A 16,357-nucleotide genomic window follows, 5' to 3' on the forward strand; every position below is an offset into this window, starting at 1 on the left:
ACGTGTGGCCTGTATTCTCCTGCATCAAAATCATAAGGGATCTGAGGGAAACTGGTTTTAATTTACCTTTAAAGCTTATAAAGAAAGAAAATGTAAGATTAATTTTGAAGAAATTTACTGTGTTCTATGCAATCTCATACATCAGATGTATAAATTTACACTATATTTCACTTTGAGCCATCTTTCCCACAAGGGATTTTGGAATCCCCAAAGAAAACCCATGTGTTTGGCAGTCCAGATAGGGTAATTTTCTAATATTTGCCCCCCTGGGAGAGTAAGGAGATAGGAGAATACCACAACTGATGTGCACAGAGGTGGGCCACCAACTGTACCCAAAGAACACACATCTCATGCCTCTAGACTATGGCACAAATACTAAGACCTCTCAAAACATCTGTTTCCCACACCCAGAGTACCTTTGTACGTAAGCCACCACCCTGTCCTAAGATTCTGACTACTAATAATTTTTAGTGAAATTAACCCTCCATGGCAGTCCATAAGCCTGCTTCTTGATAAATATTAGCTGTAGCCCAAATTTAAATTTTTTAAGTGAATTATTAAATTTTCTTTTCAAAGGCTCACTTGGGAATGTATTTCTCCGTGTATAACTTCGTAGCTGAGGTTCAGAAATGTAGAGACCAGATTGTGCTTTGTTGCCTGGCGATATATCATCAAGTCTGTAAGAAACTGCTGCCAACGCCAACCAAATGCCACTACATGTTTAATCCCCGAGACATGTTCAAGGTTTGTTTTGAAATTAATTCTCTGGCGTATTTTGCACATTTAAATTGAGATGTAATTGTTCTGCATTAAATCTCTGCCTGTCTCCCTCCCTGTTGGTACTGTTCACATGAGATTGTGAGAAGGTCTAAAAAGTGAATTTACATGAGCAGCTTGTACCACAGGTCCACTGAACTGAAGGATCCTTCAATTAATCTGAAGTAGAGGATCCAATAACAGACCCACTCAGGCTTCCGGAGTACAAGCTGGGATCCTGGAAGGGGAAAGGGCAAGGTCACAATGTAGTTTGGCTTTGGCTTTGTTTGGAGGATTTTTGTGGCTTCACAGGAGTGAACCTATCTATATAAGTACTCCATAGACTTTCGTGAATTCCCTCCACTTTCCCAGCAGTGTTGGCTCTGTCAGCAGCCATGATTAAATGACTTTCAAAATTCAGTGTAAAGAAAAAAAAATTAGCTAGGCATGGTAGCTATGGTAGTTTGAATGTAATTGGCCCCATAAGCTCATAGGGAGTGACATTATTAGGAGATGTGGCTTTGTTGGAGTAGGTGTGATCTTGTTGGAGGAAGTATGTCACTGTGGAGGCGGGCTTGAGGTCTCATATGCTCAGGATACTACCTAATGTCTCAGTCTACCGTCACCTACAAGATGGTAGAACACTCAGCTCCTTCTCCAGCACCATGTCTGCCTGCATGTCACCATGTCCCACCATTATGATAATGGACTGAACCTCTGAACTGTAAGCCAGCCACCACAATTAGATGTTTTCCTTTGTAAGAGTTGTCATGGTCATGGTGTCTCTTCATAGCAGTAGAAACCCTAACTAAGGCAGTAGTGCACACCTTTAATCCTAGCATTCTGGAGGCAGAGGTGGATGGATCTCTTGAGTTCAAGGCCATCCTGATCTACAGAAAGAGTTCCAGGACAGCCACACTATACAGAGAAACCTTGTCTCAAATCACCCCCCAAAAAAGAGGATGAGGAGGAGAAAAAAGAAATGAAGGAAGAAAAGAAAGAAAAGGAAAGAAGGAAGGAAGAAGGGGAAGAGAGAGAGAGAGAGGAGAGAGGAGAGAGAGAAGGAAGGAAGGAAGGAAGGAAGGAAGGAGGGAGGGAGGGAGGGAGGGAGGGAGGGAGGAAGGAAGGAAGGAAGGAAGGAAGGAAGGAAGGAAGGAAGGAAGGAAGGAAGGAAGGAAGGAAAAAGAAGAAAAGAAGAAAGTATGGTACCTTTCTTCCCACAGGAGTTCTAAATCAGAACTGAAAGCATTGACCACATCAGTATTTGTCAGTACCTCACAGCCAGGTACAGTGGTGCCTGTAATCCAGTATTCAGGGGGCAGAGGCAGGAAGATCTCTGAGATCAAGGCCATCTTGTTCTACATGAAAAATTGTACGCAAGTCAAAGCTACAGAGTGGCACCTTGTCTCAAAAAAAGGGGGGAAGATAATAAAAAAGTCCCTCACTGTCACCTACACTGGCAACATTTGCAACCAGGCTGTGGTTTCTGGTCCTGAAAAACTCTCTTAGATAAACCTGAGACATTACCAAACCTCCTCCCACTAAGCAGTTTTCTTGGGCTTTAACTTGCCCATCCCATAAAAAAAAAAAAAAAAAAAAAAAAAAAAAAAAAAAAAAAAAAAACATTCAGGTTGTTACAGAAGTTGAAGACTCTTACCTTGCAAAGTTTTTTTCTATTTTTGTAAAATATAAGCCCACAAAACGTGAGCTTTTATTTTGCACAATACCCCGTTAATGTTGATTATATGTTATTTTTTCATCTCTTACAGCTTCTGCTGGGGTTGATGCAGGCAGACAAGAGCATTATCAACTCCAAAGAGATGGCTGCTCAGCTCTTTGTTCATGAAGCCAGCCGGGTGTTTCATGATCGTTTAATCGAACCCAGTGAAAAGAACCTTTTCTATCAGCTTCTCTCAAAGGAACTCCAGAACCATCTGCAGGTGTGTTCTTAAACATACACCAAGTGGAGTTTTGCACACACAAAAAAATGTCTTCAAATATGTCTGTGATATTGATGAAAGCAACTTTTGTCCTTTAAGAATTCCATTTCTTACTTGAAGACATCGGCGAGCACAGCTTGAGATATGAGGGAAATGATCAAGCCTTGATTCCTTTGTTCATGATTCTGGCCTCTCAGAACCTCCACACTGCGCCTCCCTCTCCACAGCCAGTAGAAAGGCCCATGGGAGTTGCCAACACCCTGTCTTTCCCTGCTCCTTTGACCTTTAGCCTCCTTGCTGTCTCTTTTAATGCAGGTCACAGAGAAAATCGCAGTCAGCTGACTCTTGTCAGAGTCTTGAGGCTCAAGGGGCAGTGAGTCGGCTCTCTTCACTGCATCATCCTGAGACACCTGAGGATGATGTTAGGGGCATAGCCAAACATAGTGAAACAGAATTGTAGGATGCAAACATTATCCACAGAGCTCTACTTCTATAAATGTGCACATAAACAAATATATGTAAATATGTGTCTGACATGAATATTTAAATAGGCACATGTACCTGTATGGTTCTGAGATAATTACAAAGTCAGAGATTTTAAAATTTTTATAGACATCCCCTTTGCTATATTCTCTTTCTTCAGATTATCTGCCTTTTAATCTAGACTTACCTTAATATTATCATTTATGCTGGCCCATATCGCTCTGATTCTTCAATCTTTTTTAAAGTCCGTTGAAATACATTGGCATTTAGGACCTCAACATAATGCCTTTTCCATCTCCACATCCACCAGCCTGCCTCCTCCCATCAATTGTCTAGAATCTCCTACAGTTCTTCCCAGAATGCAGATCTTCCTTTGCCTCCCTGGAGCTGCCCTTGGACCATCTCTTCCCTAGTCCTTCGAATGGGTGCTGGATCTCCAACCCTTCTGTTCTTATCTGTCTTCCCTAGCAGCCTGAGAGGCAGTGGGATCTGGTTCCAAGGCCCTCCCTCATGAGTGGTATACCTTGAGCAAGGGCGGTGATTTCCTACCCCATAGGTCTGTGCTGAGAATGAGCAACTCTAATGAAAATAAAACATTTAGAATTGTTTCTGATACATAGTAAGTGATACATCTAAGCTATTATAATACTGAAAAATACTCTTATGTCTACATGTTAAAGATTTATTTATTTAGTAAATGTATATGGGTGTCTTGTCTGCGTGTATGTCTGCACACCAGAAGAGGGCAGTCTAAAACTATAGTTATAGATAGTTGTGAGCCCCCATGTGGGTGCTGGGAATTGAACCTAGGACCTCAGTGCTCTTATGAGCCATCTCTCCAGCCTCCTACATTTTAAATACAGGCAAGAAATTTGGTGGAAGTAATCTGAACTGAACCTTAAGAGAGAGAGGACTGTAAGCCTATGCCACGCTGCCCTGGGCATCTCCCATTCAACATGTTGGAAAGTATTCCTCATCTACTTTCATTGCGCCCTCTCCACCATCGAGATGCCCTGCTCTAGTGTTGGTCCTTGTCTCCATGCCTCTATGTATACCAGAAGTCTGAACATGCGCCCCTGTCTTCCAATCAGAATGCAAGTTAGTCTCCACAGCCTTGGCTCCTGGTCATTGGTCAGACTCAGGTCATGCCCAGCACACTGAGTTAAATAACACAGGCTCAGGAAGGCTGTTCCCCACCGTGAGTGACCTCTAAAGGAGGTCCAGCACTCAGGAATGGCAAGGTGGGCAGCCTCAGTTACACAGGATGAACAGGTCTTTAGAATTGTTGGACATAATAGTATGTATTTGAGGTGGTAAATGTGTTTTATTTAGTTTTTATTTCACATTTTAATGACTTTCTAGTCTGTACATATATGAAACTATAACTTGTCAGTTTACAATATGATCATTTTTTTAATTCAGTGCATACTTTTGACCTTTTGGTAACCTTTTCTGGCCAGTACCAACCTCCATTTAGACGGTGACTTTTCTTTGTATAAGACTTGTGGGACTTGCCTATCACAGACCTGCCTTAGCACTTTCCAATCTACATGCCTCATAAAGACAGAGTCATTGATTTATCTCTTGATAAATCTCTGGGATTCAGCTTAATATAAGCATTCAACAAATACATCTAGGATGAATAAGTAAAGAATGAATAAAGGGTGGGGCTGGCCAGAAGGCTCAGCATGTGAGTTTTTGTCCTGAAAACCTGACATCCTGAGGTCTCGCCCCAGTCCCACATGAAGGTAGAGGAGAGACCCAACTCTCTCCTCCCCCCCCCAACCAAATCATCCTCTGACTTCCACACATGCCCACACACATACAATAATAAATTTTGTTTTAAAAAGAATGAATGAGGGAATAGACAGACTAGTAAAGGAATAGTCAGAAGAGAGTTCATTGCTTCCTGTCCTGTGGGGAGCTCCTGGCCTCCCTGTGAGTGCCCCCCCCACACACACACACACAAGTCCTTTTTCACCTTTTATTATGAGGAGCAGATCCAAAGGCAACACATAATGAGGAAGCACTTTCATGGGAACAGGTTTTCCTTAGCCGCCATCAGCCCTGTGGGTGGCAGAAGCAGCTATAATTCCCCAAATTAAAGACCGTAGCAACCAAACTTTGCTTACGAACACAAGGATATAAATTATTAGCATGAGAATTAACACCTAATTAGTTGGTTGTCTTTTTTAGAGAGTGGAATGTGACTCTAATAATAGGGAACATAATGCACGAGGCGCTGTCTGGAGAGCTTTACACCCCATCCCTGCTTTAATCTTCATTCATAACGCCTCTGTGATGTAGGCCCTGTTATTATCCTCAGTTGACACAGTGCCGAGCAGAGGAAGGGTACCCAAGGTTACGCAGCTGATCAAGTGATGGCGTCATCGTCCAAACCCAGTATATCTGATGTCACACAGTCTCTTAGCCATCATGCCATTCCATCCCTGGACCATCCTTTGCTAAGCGAATGACTTCTGAACACCCATCAGAAATGTCCCGTGCTAGATAGCAAACAAGGAACCTACTAAGGACTACCGGAAGTTGTGTGGACACCGCCTGCAGCCACCTCTAGCCAGGAGCTACAGGACAGCTCGCGGGAGCTCTGATAAACCAGTGCAGGCACCTACCTCTGTGGTGAACGAGGGGGAAAGGGCCATTCGCTGTGCTGGTTTTAGAGAAGAGGAAAATTCTGAGACTGTCAACTAGGAGAGAGAAGCAGGCTTGGTATGAAAGAGAACCAAAACCAGGCAGAGTAGACCAAGAAAGGAGCTGTGCAAAGCCACGGGACTGGGGTGGTTACTGACAGCTGACGGAGGAAGAATCCTTTTCCCACATTGTCAGTGGAGCTACAGGCTAGCTATCGCCAGCCACAGAGCTCTCAGCACAAAGGAGAGTTTGTGGACAGAACTGTATTTCAGTATTCTTGGCTTCCTTTATAACATTTGTATTTTATTAGAAGCATTACAAAATATTATTTTGAGGAGGAGTCCACAAGCTTCACTTCCTGAAGGAACACAGATGTGCACGCACACACACATGCGCACACACATACACACAAATAGGTTAAGAGCCTGAGTCCTAGGATCCACCGCCAGAGGTTTCTATGACAGACTGGTCTTAGTAAAAGACAGGATTTCAATGTAAAGAAAATTTTAATTGATCAAATGCTCTCACTGAGTTCCTATTTCACAATAGGTTCCATGGAGTCCTGAAAACCTGATGAATAACCCAGTTATATTTGTGGACTTTGTGGATGTAAATAAGCCTCACAGAAAAAAGGTCTACCAGAGCACCAATAACTATGACAAACTGTTCAACATACTTGCGGAATTCCAAATGAAGTTGGGTTCAACATCTCTGGAGGTAAAGACACATGAAAACCTGAAGAGTACTAAACATGTATATGTTTACTTGTGTATATCTCAAATATTTTAAAGTGTGTATGCCTGAGGTAGGGGAGGCGGGGCGTCCCCTCGGGTTTCAAAGCGGACCATTAGAAACATAGTTGCTTGTGGTTTTCTCTGTACTGTGTCTCAGTGGCAGCCAATTGTAAAGATGGGGTGTAGAGCCGAGGAGGCTGTCGGGGATTGAATGGCAGAGATAACGGTTAAGAAACGCAGGAGAGTGTAGCAGCAGGGCCCAGAGTGGCACACACATGATGCCTGGGCTCTTTTCGTCTTGGCCATTGCTCTGATGAGCGGAGGCCTACTGAAACAGAGATGCCAACCATATCACACATACCATGGGTAACTTCCTAAGTCTCTCCCACCAGCCACTGTCCATACAGAGCGATAGGAAAGCGACCTAGATACCATTTTTCTGCTCTTCGTCCTGTTCCCTCAGCCCCATGAAGGCCCAGGTCAGCTCACCAAAGGAGAGCATGAGCTCGTTGTGAAAATCTGTCTTCTCTAAATGTTGACATAGACTGTTAACTGGATCTAGGCCACCGTGCTACTAAAAAGTCACTCTCACGCCTGTTTCCTTGCGTGTACAACCGTGATGCACACTTGATTTCTCTAACCCTGTAATTGGTTTCTTTGCTACACTTCTAGATGTCTCACACGATTGTGTTCTTCAAGGAAGCTGTAGAACATATTACAAGAGCTGCCAGGATCCTCCGACAGCCAGGGGGTCACATGTTACTGGTATGAATTTCAGTTCTTCAAATGTTTTTAAGTTTGCAAAATAAAAATTCAGAAACTCCAGTAAAATCCACATACAGAAGCTGTATTCAAATAAATTATGAAAATCCCAGTAATAGAGTCATAGAACAGGATCTTTGTCTTCATTGTTTGCAGAAGAAATTTGCTGGCACAGGGCCATGTTATTTGTTTGGGAAAGGCCCCTTCCATGGCTAAACCAGATGTACTTGGCACCACACGCAGTATGTCCTAGCATTAATCTGGCATCTACACAGGTGGATCCTGGCTTCAAAAATAGTTCACTAAGTTGGATGCTGATTTAGAAAGAGGAGCCATTGCACAAAGATGTGTTTCTTATGAGAATAAATGACAGCTGAATTAGTGGAAATTTGCAAATACGTGGAATAGAGAAAAGGTTTTAAAGAGCTAAATAAAATTCACACTATTGGGCCAGCAAGATGGCTCAGTGGGCAAAAGCGCTTGCTGCTAAGCCCAACAGCCTGAGTTCAGTCCCGGGACCCACATGGTAAAGGGAGACCCTACTCCTGTGAGCTGTCTTCTGAGCTCACACCCAGGCTATGTCATGTATGTGCACACACACACACACACACACACACACACACACACTAAATAAATAAATAAATAAATAAATAAATAAATAAATAAATGTAGTAAAACAATTTTAATCCATGATATTTAGCCAATTTGTTATTTATGGATACCATTTATATTTTATTTATAACTTTTTTCTCCAAAAAAATACTTTATCTTGCATGTAGGACAACTAGATTTTGACTGAACAATCCTTTTTTACATAGACATTTGAACAAAATTAACTAAAAGGAATTTTAGAATGAGAGAGTAGAATCAAGAAACAATACAAAGTAAATCTCCTTCCCCCCCCCCCCCCCCCGGCCAGCTATTTTCTTACCAGCTTTCCCATTCATAAATGGTATCACATGAGTCCTCCCATTTCTTCTGTCTGGAACTCCAGCCTGTGGGATGGTGCTGCAGCCTGCCAGAGTCGGTCTTCTCAGTTCAATTAGCCTAAAAACTCCCGCACAGACATGCCCAAAGTTCGTCTCCAAGGTGACTACAGATCCTGTCAAATTAGAAAATACCTTAGAAAAATGAAAGCAATTACACTATATGCCTAAAGCAATAGGAAATCTATAGGTCTAAAGGCTTATACTTAAAAAGAAGAAAACTTCAAATCAATAGCCTAGATTTCTGCCTCAGTAAACTATAAAAAAAGATAATCAAACCCAAGGCTAGCAAAAAGAAGAGAATAATAACAACGGAATAGGAAAAAGCAATAGAAAAACAATTGAGGATTTCGGTGAACCCAAATGTTGGTTCTCTGAAGGATCAAGAAAATCCCCTGAGCTAGACTGACTTGAACAAGACTCAAGTTCAAATCAGTAGTCAAGGGCTATCAATGTCACTTCTACCATTACAGAAATAGGAGGGGCCACAGGAAATAGTAAATTAGACAGCTTCTAGACAGACACTGCCTTAGGCTCTTTCCCTGTGGCTGTGATTAAAAAAAAAAAAAAAAAAAAAACCCGCCCTGACACAAGCAACTTAAGGAGAAGGGTCTCTTTGGGCTCGCAGTTCAAGGTACAGTCCGTCTGTCACAGCAGGGGCATCGAGGCAGCAGGGGCTTGAAGCGGCTGGCCACGTGACACCCATAGTCAGAGGAAGGACATGGTGGATGCATGCTTGCTGCTCAGTTTCCTTTCTCCACGTACACAGCCCAGGATCCCAGTCAGGGGATAGTCCTACTCACAGTAATATGGTTTTCCTTCATAAATTAATGTCAAGATAATTCCTCTTGAGCATGCCCAGAGGCCTGTCTCCCAGATCGTTCCAGGTCTCTCCAAGGTGAGAATTAACACTGACCATCACAGACACAAACATGAAAACTGAAGAAGTTGAAAGCCCTAGTGGGTCCATCACAAATAAACAAATTTAATTCAGCATTCAGAAACTTCCCACAAGGAAAATCTCTTCTCTTCACAATTCTTTTTTGTTTGTTCGTTGTTTTGAATTTTTTTGTTTGTTTGTTTGGTTGGTTGGTTGGTTGGTTGGTTTTGGTTTTGGTTTTTCAAGACAGGGTTTCTCTGTAACTTTGGAGCCTGTCCTAGAACTCACTCTGTAGACCAGACTGGCCTCAAACTCACATAGATTCACCTGTCTCTGCCTCCTATGGTTCAATTTGGACAGCATATTGTCAGCAGTCAAAGCAAGGGCAGTTTCTTGCCCAAATGGCTAGCTTTTGCCATAAAGAAAGCAAACTCCATATGGAGGTTCTTCAATGCTAATCATTCTTTTTTTGAAATATATTGCTGCTGTCAGGAGCAGATTTGTCTCACTGTCATGAAAAGCCTTAGTTATAAACACCTTAAATGCCATATTCTGTGGGTCTTTGAAGTATTTGAAGACCATTTATCTATTTAAATATATCTGTTTAACTTTGAAAACATAGCTAATATGACTACAAGTTTGATTATTATAGATGACTATTAACACATATATATGTGTATGTGTGTTAATATATATACATATGTACATATACATATATACATATATACATATACACATATACATATATACATATATATATTGGTTTTTCGAGACAGGGTTTCTCCGTGTAGCTTTGGAGCCTGTCCTGGAACTCACTCTGTAGACCAGGCTGGCCTTGAACTCACAGAGATCCACCTGCCTCTGTCTCCCGAGTGCTGGGATTAAAGGCGTGTGCCACCACTGCCTGGCTTAACCTATATTTTTTAATTGTCATTATATTTTAAATGAGCTGCATAAGCATAATACCCCAAGAAAGAGTAGAAACATATATACAGTATAACAAAATTAACTTTAAATTTATATCAATAAGCCAAAATCTATACCAATGTAAAATATTTTGAGATTAACAGTTTTTGGATTAAAGTAGATTCAATAATATACCCTTTTATCTTATCATTTCTATATCATATCCCCCTTTTTTCTTTTAGAAAGAGATCTTTGAATTTAACTCCTTTGTCTAGCTTTTTTCCTGACTATGACCAATAACAATTTGTAACCAACCCCCCTTAAATGATAACAAATATTCATAACCCATTTTTGGGAATGTGAGCACTATTTTCTCTAGACTGCTTCCTGTCATCTGGGGTCACTGGCATCTTTGGGGAAACCTTGAGAAAATTAAGGATAATGATTAATTCTTGGCTGTAGTAGTCTGTGAGGCTGGATCATTAGCAGCCTTGAAGTTGTTCTGGATGTAGAACCCACAAACTACAACAGAGGCATTCTGAGATGTTGGGTCACCTGGGCCATCCATTTTCATTGGTGTTTGGTTGCCTTGTTCTGAAAATACATAAACTTTTAAAGGTATCATATATTACAAGTATGGAATACATGGTATGTATAAGTCAGTTAAAGATGATTTTTTGTTTTATGTTTGAGCAGGTAAAATATGCACTACATGTATTGTAGTTTTTCTAGGTTTATTTCTTTATGTCTATAGCCAGAATTTCAGGGGATCTTCCATGATCAAACCTGATCCACATTAATCTGTAATGAATCCATAGCCTCTCATTTCCCATTTCCCATAGAAATAAAAGCATAACCTCTCTCCCAAAGCAACACACCTTTTGACTTCCATTTTGAAGTCAAGACACTATTAAAATATATGGGTTGGTTTAATCTACCAGCTTTGATAATCAAATGTTTCTTAGCAGCTATCACACATCAGTAGTCAAAAAATTTAAAGACAACACAATAACATACAGGATTCAGACTCCCCATGTATTCTCCATCTTTGCTTGGCTTTTTCCCTTTATATTACTTTATTCTTTCTTTAAAGACTTTTATTATTTTTAAACTATTTTTTCCTATGACTGTCTATATCATTTCTCTTTTCTCTTTCAAGCCTATGTACATTTTTAAACACACTGTAACCTGTTTAGAGTTTTTTTTTCCTGTCTGGGTCTGCCTTTACTATGTATCTGTAATCTTTTCTGTCTGCACGAGCAAAACTTAAACCCTCCAGGATTAGTTCCTGGCATTCTGGTGGGGCTTACACTGACGGCTCAAGCCCTCAAGCAGTGACTGGGAGACTCATCTCTGTACTACAGCTAGCATGAGAGATATGAGACTAGAAAGCCTCATTTGGCTCCATTTTGGTGTGTTTAGAACCTTTTTAAAGCTTTCTCAGGTCTGATGATGTAGATGCCAGATGTTTGGGCGCCATATGCAGGCAGAGTTTCTCTGTGTCTTGGAAGCTACTCCCAAATAACCATTCAGAGACTTATTAATTATAAATGCTTGGTCGATAGCTTAGGCTTATTACTAACTAGCTCTTGCAACTATGCAAAAAATGGGTTATATTAACCCATTTTTATTAATCTATGTGCTGCCCCAAGCCTATACGGTGTAATATTATTCAGAGATAAAAATAAATAAACTGAAGCTGGAGGATGGTTGGGTCAGTAAAGTGCGTGCTGCACAAGCCTACAGAGTTTGATCCCCACCACCCAGATCAAATGCTGAACATGGTGGCGTGTACTTGTAATCCCACTACAGACAGGAGAATCCTAGGAGTTTGCTGACTAGCCAGGCTATCCTAATCAGCAACTCCCAGTCTGCAGTAAAAGACCCTGTCTCAAAAAACAAGGTGGACTGCTTCTAAGGAACAACACCTGAGGTGGACCTCTGGCCTGTACGTGAAAGTACCCTCACATGTACCTGTAAACTCATATGCAGCCATGAACACACACCAACACCCACCCAACTACCCCAACACACAAGCTATTAAGCTGGCAAAGGATATGGTGAATCATAAGGGCATATTACTAAGAGAACTCAGATAACCTGGAAAATGATATGCTTGCAGACTCCAATTACATTACATCATATTCAGAGAAAAAGACAGAACTGTGGAGATGGTAGGAATATCAGTGGTTGCCAAGAGCTTGCTCAAGAGGGAAGCTCCAACAGTTTTTTTAATGTGATGAAATTCTGTTTGATGATGCAATCATGAATGCATTATAAGATATGTCTTAGTTTGGGTTTCTATTGCTGTGAGGAGACACCATGACCACAGCAAGTCTTATAAAGAAAACATTTAATTAGGGTGGCTCACTTACAGTTTCAGAGGTTCAGTCCATTATCATCATGCCAGGGAGCATGGCAGCGTGCAGGTAGATGTGGGACTGGAGCTGAGAGTCCTACATCTTGACTCAAAGGCAACAGGAAGTTGACTGATTATCACACTGAGTGAAGCTTGAGAAAAGAGACCTCAAAGCCCACCCCCACAGTGACACACTTCCTCCAACAAGGCCACACCCACTCCAACAAGGCCACACCTCCTAGTAGTGCCACTCCCTTTGGGGGCCATTTTCTTTCAAACTGCCATACTGTATAACTGTCAAAACTGCAGAGCTTTACAGCTAAAGACTGAGCCTTAGCATTCTTTTTGAGACAGGGTCTGACATGTCACAGGCCAACCTTGAATACCCTGTGTAGCCTAAATTGACCTTGAGCTTATGATCCTCCTTCCTCCACCTCCCAAATGCTGGGATTACAGGAGTACACCACCTTATATGGTATGAGAGCATCAGGCCAGGGTTTGGTCCATGCCAGGCAAGCACTCTAAACATGGAGCTGCATCCTCAGCTCAGTGCTCACAAATGTGTGTGAAGTAATTTCATCATCACCAGAGAACATTCATTATTACCTAAAAGAAATTTTGTATGAATGAAGTGTCAGATATTGATAATGACACACTATTGGTTTGTAAGTTGATTTGTGCTATTTTTCCAGGCTATCAGTACAGTAAAATTTCATATATTTTAAGAGGCTATGGAGATATTGAATGTAGGTGATTGTCTTATAGCCTGAAATACACTTACCATAAATATTTCTAGTATAAACAAAGAAAGAAGTACTTATTGATTGATTCCCAGAAAATACACAGGCATCACTCCCTTCGTTTTTTGTGGGTGTTTAATCGTTTGTGCGTGCTAGGAATGGAACTCAGGCCTTGTCCTTGTTAAATGAGTAATATTCCCCAGTGCTACATCCCGAACTCCAAGACTTTATGAATCAGATGTTGGTTTGTTTGTTTTCAAAGATTGGGATGGATGGATGTGGGAAAGAAACTTATGCAACCTTAGCCTGTTACGTGGCAGAGCACAAAGTACACCGAGTGCCCATCGCTCACAACTATACCATCTCAGAGTTCAAAGAAATGTTTAAGAAGATGTTCATTCAAACCGGCCTGGAAGGGACCCCCACTGTCGTCATGATTTCCAACCTACAAGAACAAGTAAGTCCTGGATGTCTTCTTTACTTGCTGAAGTTTGATGCGTATGCCCACCCCCCACCCCCCAGAAGGCTCACATTCCTGTGAGTGAGTTTCCTCTTCGCACACCGTTTCAGTCGTCTGTATTCTCTGTGTTCATCCAGTCGGCCCACAGGCTGTGTTTGCAATCACGCGGTCGTACTGCGTAAACAAACACCAGAAGGATTTCCTGTCTTTGTCACTTCCATTTTAATCAGCAGATTGGAAGTGGTCACGCCCTGGAGCAAATCAGCCACTTTGTGTCAGAGCTGGTCCTGTTCTCTGCGCACGGATTGTGTGTCATTTATGTGTGTGTGTGTCATTTATGTGTGTGTGTGTCATTTATGTGTGTGTCATTTATGTGTGTGTCATTTATGTGTGTGTGTCATTTATGTGTGTGTATGTGTGTCATTTATGTGTGTGTCATTTATGTGTGTGTCATGTGTGGGTGTAATTTATGTGTGTGTATGTGTGTCATTTATGTGTGTGTTATTTATGTATGTGTGTCATTTATGTGTGTGTTATTTATGTGTGTGTGTCGTGTGTGTGTCATTTATGTGCGCCGCAGCACCTTCAGGCACATCCCTTTCTCTCCTTCATCCATCGTTATCCGGGTTTTCCTTGCAGGATTGGTTTTGTTTTTGTTTTTGTTTTACATACAAGCAAAAACGTCCCCACTGTTTTGCATAAATTGTGTCCTGTTACTGTCAAGACGTAATTAGGAATGTCGCTGCAGGCCATGTTCAGTCCTTATGGCAAAATTCAAGGTGATGTCATACACGACTTGTGTTCTGACAAAAATATACTTTAAAATATCATTTAAAACCCCATCCTGCTTTTTCTCCTAATTCTGGGTCTCTGGCTACCAGGATTTTTTGACTGGATGCCATGTTTGAGAATAAATGAAGTTCTGTGTCATATCTGTCATATTTTATAAGAGTCTAAATGTTCTACTTTTTCTGTGTATCCTTCCTTTCCCCAAATCTGAACACCCTGCCCCACTGATCTGCTTGAGGCTTATCAAACAGCCTTTCTTCCTGGTTTCAAAAGATGCTATTTCTGCCATGCTTGGAGCCCACCATTCTAGTTCCATCAATGGTTTTGTGGAAAGCCATCTTAGGCCAAAGGCTTCAATGAACATTAGTTGGGGGAGGGAGCCAGAGCGACTTGTTTAAATTAAAATAATTCCTCCACCAGGCTATCTCTAGCTTTTCTTCTGGTCAGACACAGATGTGGGTCTGTTAAGGTTTCTATAAACTTCTTGACACAAGGTCTCTGCCCGGCTCACGGCCGTGCACCCCCTAACCCAGGCACTGGCATCCACTGGGTACCAAGTATATGTCTCTCTGACATATTTGAATTGATGGGTGGGTAGATAAGGCTTATCTTGATGAGAATAAATTAAGATGTCAGCTTTCGTGGTAAGTAGCTTCAGTTACCCTTAAATGCTGATGCTTTCTTGGTTTGTTTAAAGCAGAATGTATGATTTATTCATCCCTGATTAATGTATGTTTCACTTAAGGCATCATTTCTGGAAGATTTGAACTACATTGTCAATGGAGGGAAGATTGCTAACATGTTTGAAAATGAGGAGCTGGATTCTATTATTATGAGGATTAGAACCTTTGCTGACCAGTCTGATTTCATAGATGATAGAAAATATTTGCTCTCAGTATTCCAAAAGGTACTGTTTTGTGTCTTGACTTTATCGAATTGTTATGGTAAAGTTAAAGCAGACCACAGTGATAATTCTGTACATGATTTTCCACTTGTACATAATTTCTTTAGTTCATCGAATGAGTCTTAAAAATTAAAACAATAGCAGCACTCCTCCTACCCGAGACATGTCTGTCCTGGGAAGCCCAAAGACTGACAGATCTGAGGCCAAATGGCTCATTTTTTTCTAAAATGAAACCAAAGAAAAGCAATAATTGTATACAATAAAATGAAAACCTCATATCCAGATTATTTTCTACATTGAGATTCCTTCCTCATGGTAAATAAGGGTTTCATTTCCGTTATATTGGTATCAAGTCAGGAAAAGCAACAATCCTCTCACCCCTTTGAACGTCCCTAGAATTGAGCAGGAAATAAAATATATATGTAAAAAGGAAAAAAGAAAAGAAGTTGACTGCCAAGGGCGAGGAAGAGGGCCGCAGCAGGGGCCTCCAAGGCACCAACTGGACGGCAGACACAGGTCTAACAGCGCACTGGGATTTTGTCTGTCAGCCTGATAAGCCCAATAAGTAAATATACAGTTTGCCTAAGGAATGAATCATCTCTGGAAGATTTGAACTCTTATTACTGATCTGGGAAAAATACCTACTACCATCAGAAACTGAGGAAGCAGATTCTTCATCATGTTATAATGAGGATTAGATCACTCCTGTCTTTTAACCGTGACAACCCTGCATTGGGTAGCCAAGAGTGCATTGAATTTCAGCTGTAATTACTCAACCCAGACCAAAACGTGTGCTGGGGAAGAGCTGCGAGCCCACTTGTTTTGGGGGTGCAATTTTTGTATAAGGGAATTTGAAAGTTAAACCTGTCTACAGATGATCAATATGTGCTACAAGAATCTCTTTTTTTTTTTTTTCAAATCCCAGAGACAGAATCACAGTTGATAGAGAACATGATGAGTGGATACTTGGATGCCATCAGAGTCTTTCTGTTTTTCAGCTTTACCA

At 41.2% G+C, this 16,357-nt stretch overlaps 1 protein-coding gene across 4 annotated transcripts in view; it reads left to right on the top strand.

Moving 5' to 3' along the window:
* Positions 1-16,357, top strand: part of Dnah14 (dynein axonemal heavy chain 14) — a 226,721-nt gene that overhangs the window by 145,798 nt on the left and 64,566 nt on the right. For all 4 annotated transcript variants that reach the window (XR_013043464.1, XM_042258740.2, XM_076548104.1 and 1 more), the window contains exons 51-56: positions 577-744; positions 2,526-2,696; positions 6,381-6,548; positions 7,238-7,330; positions 13,461-13,655; positions 15,193-15,354. Coding sequence is in view for 3 of the 4 variants with exons in the window: in XM_042258740.2 (XP_042114674.1) it covers positions 577-744; positions 2,526-2,696; positions 6,381-6,548; positions 7,238-7,330; positions 13,461-13,655; positions 15,193-15,354 (957 nt within the window). In the remaining variant the exon portion in view is untranslated. The remainder of the gene's footprint in view (positions 1-576; positions 745-2,525; positions 2,697-6,380; positions 6,549-7,237; positions 7,331-13,460; positions 13,656-15,192; positions 15,355-16,357) is intronic.

Source organism: Peromyscus maniculatus, chromosome 11, assembly GCF_049852395.1.
Source record: "Peromyscus maniculatus bairdii isolate BWxNUB_F1_BW_parent chromosome 11, HU_Pman_BW_mat_3.1, whole genome shotgun sequence".
NCBI lineage: Eukaryota > Metazoa > Chordata > Mammalia > Rodentia > Cricetidae > Peromyscus > Peromyscus maniculatus.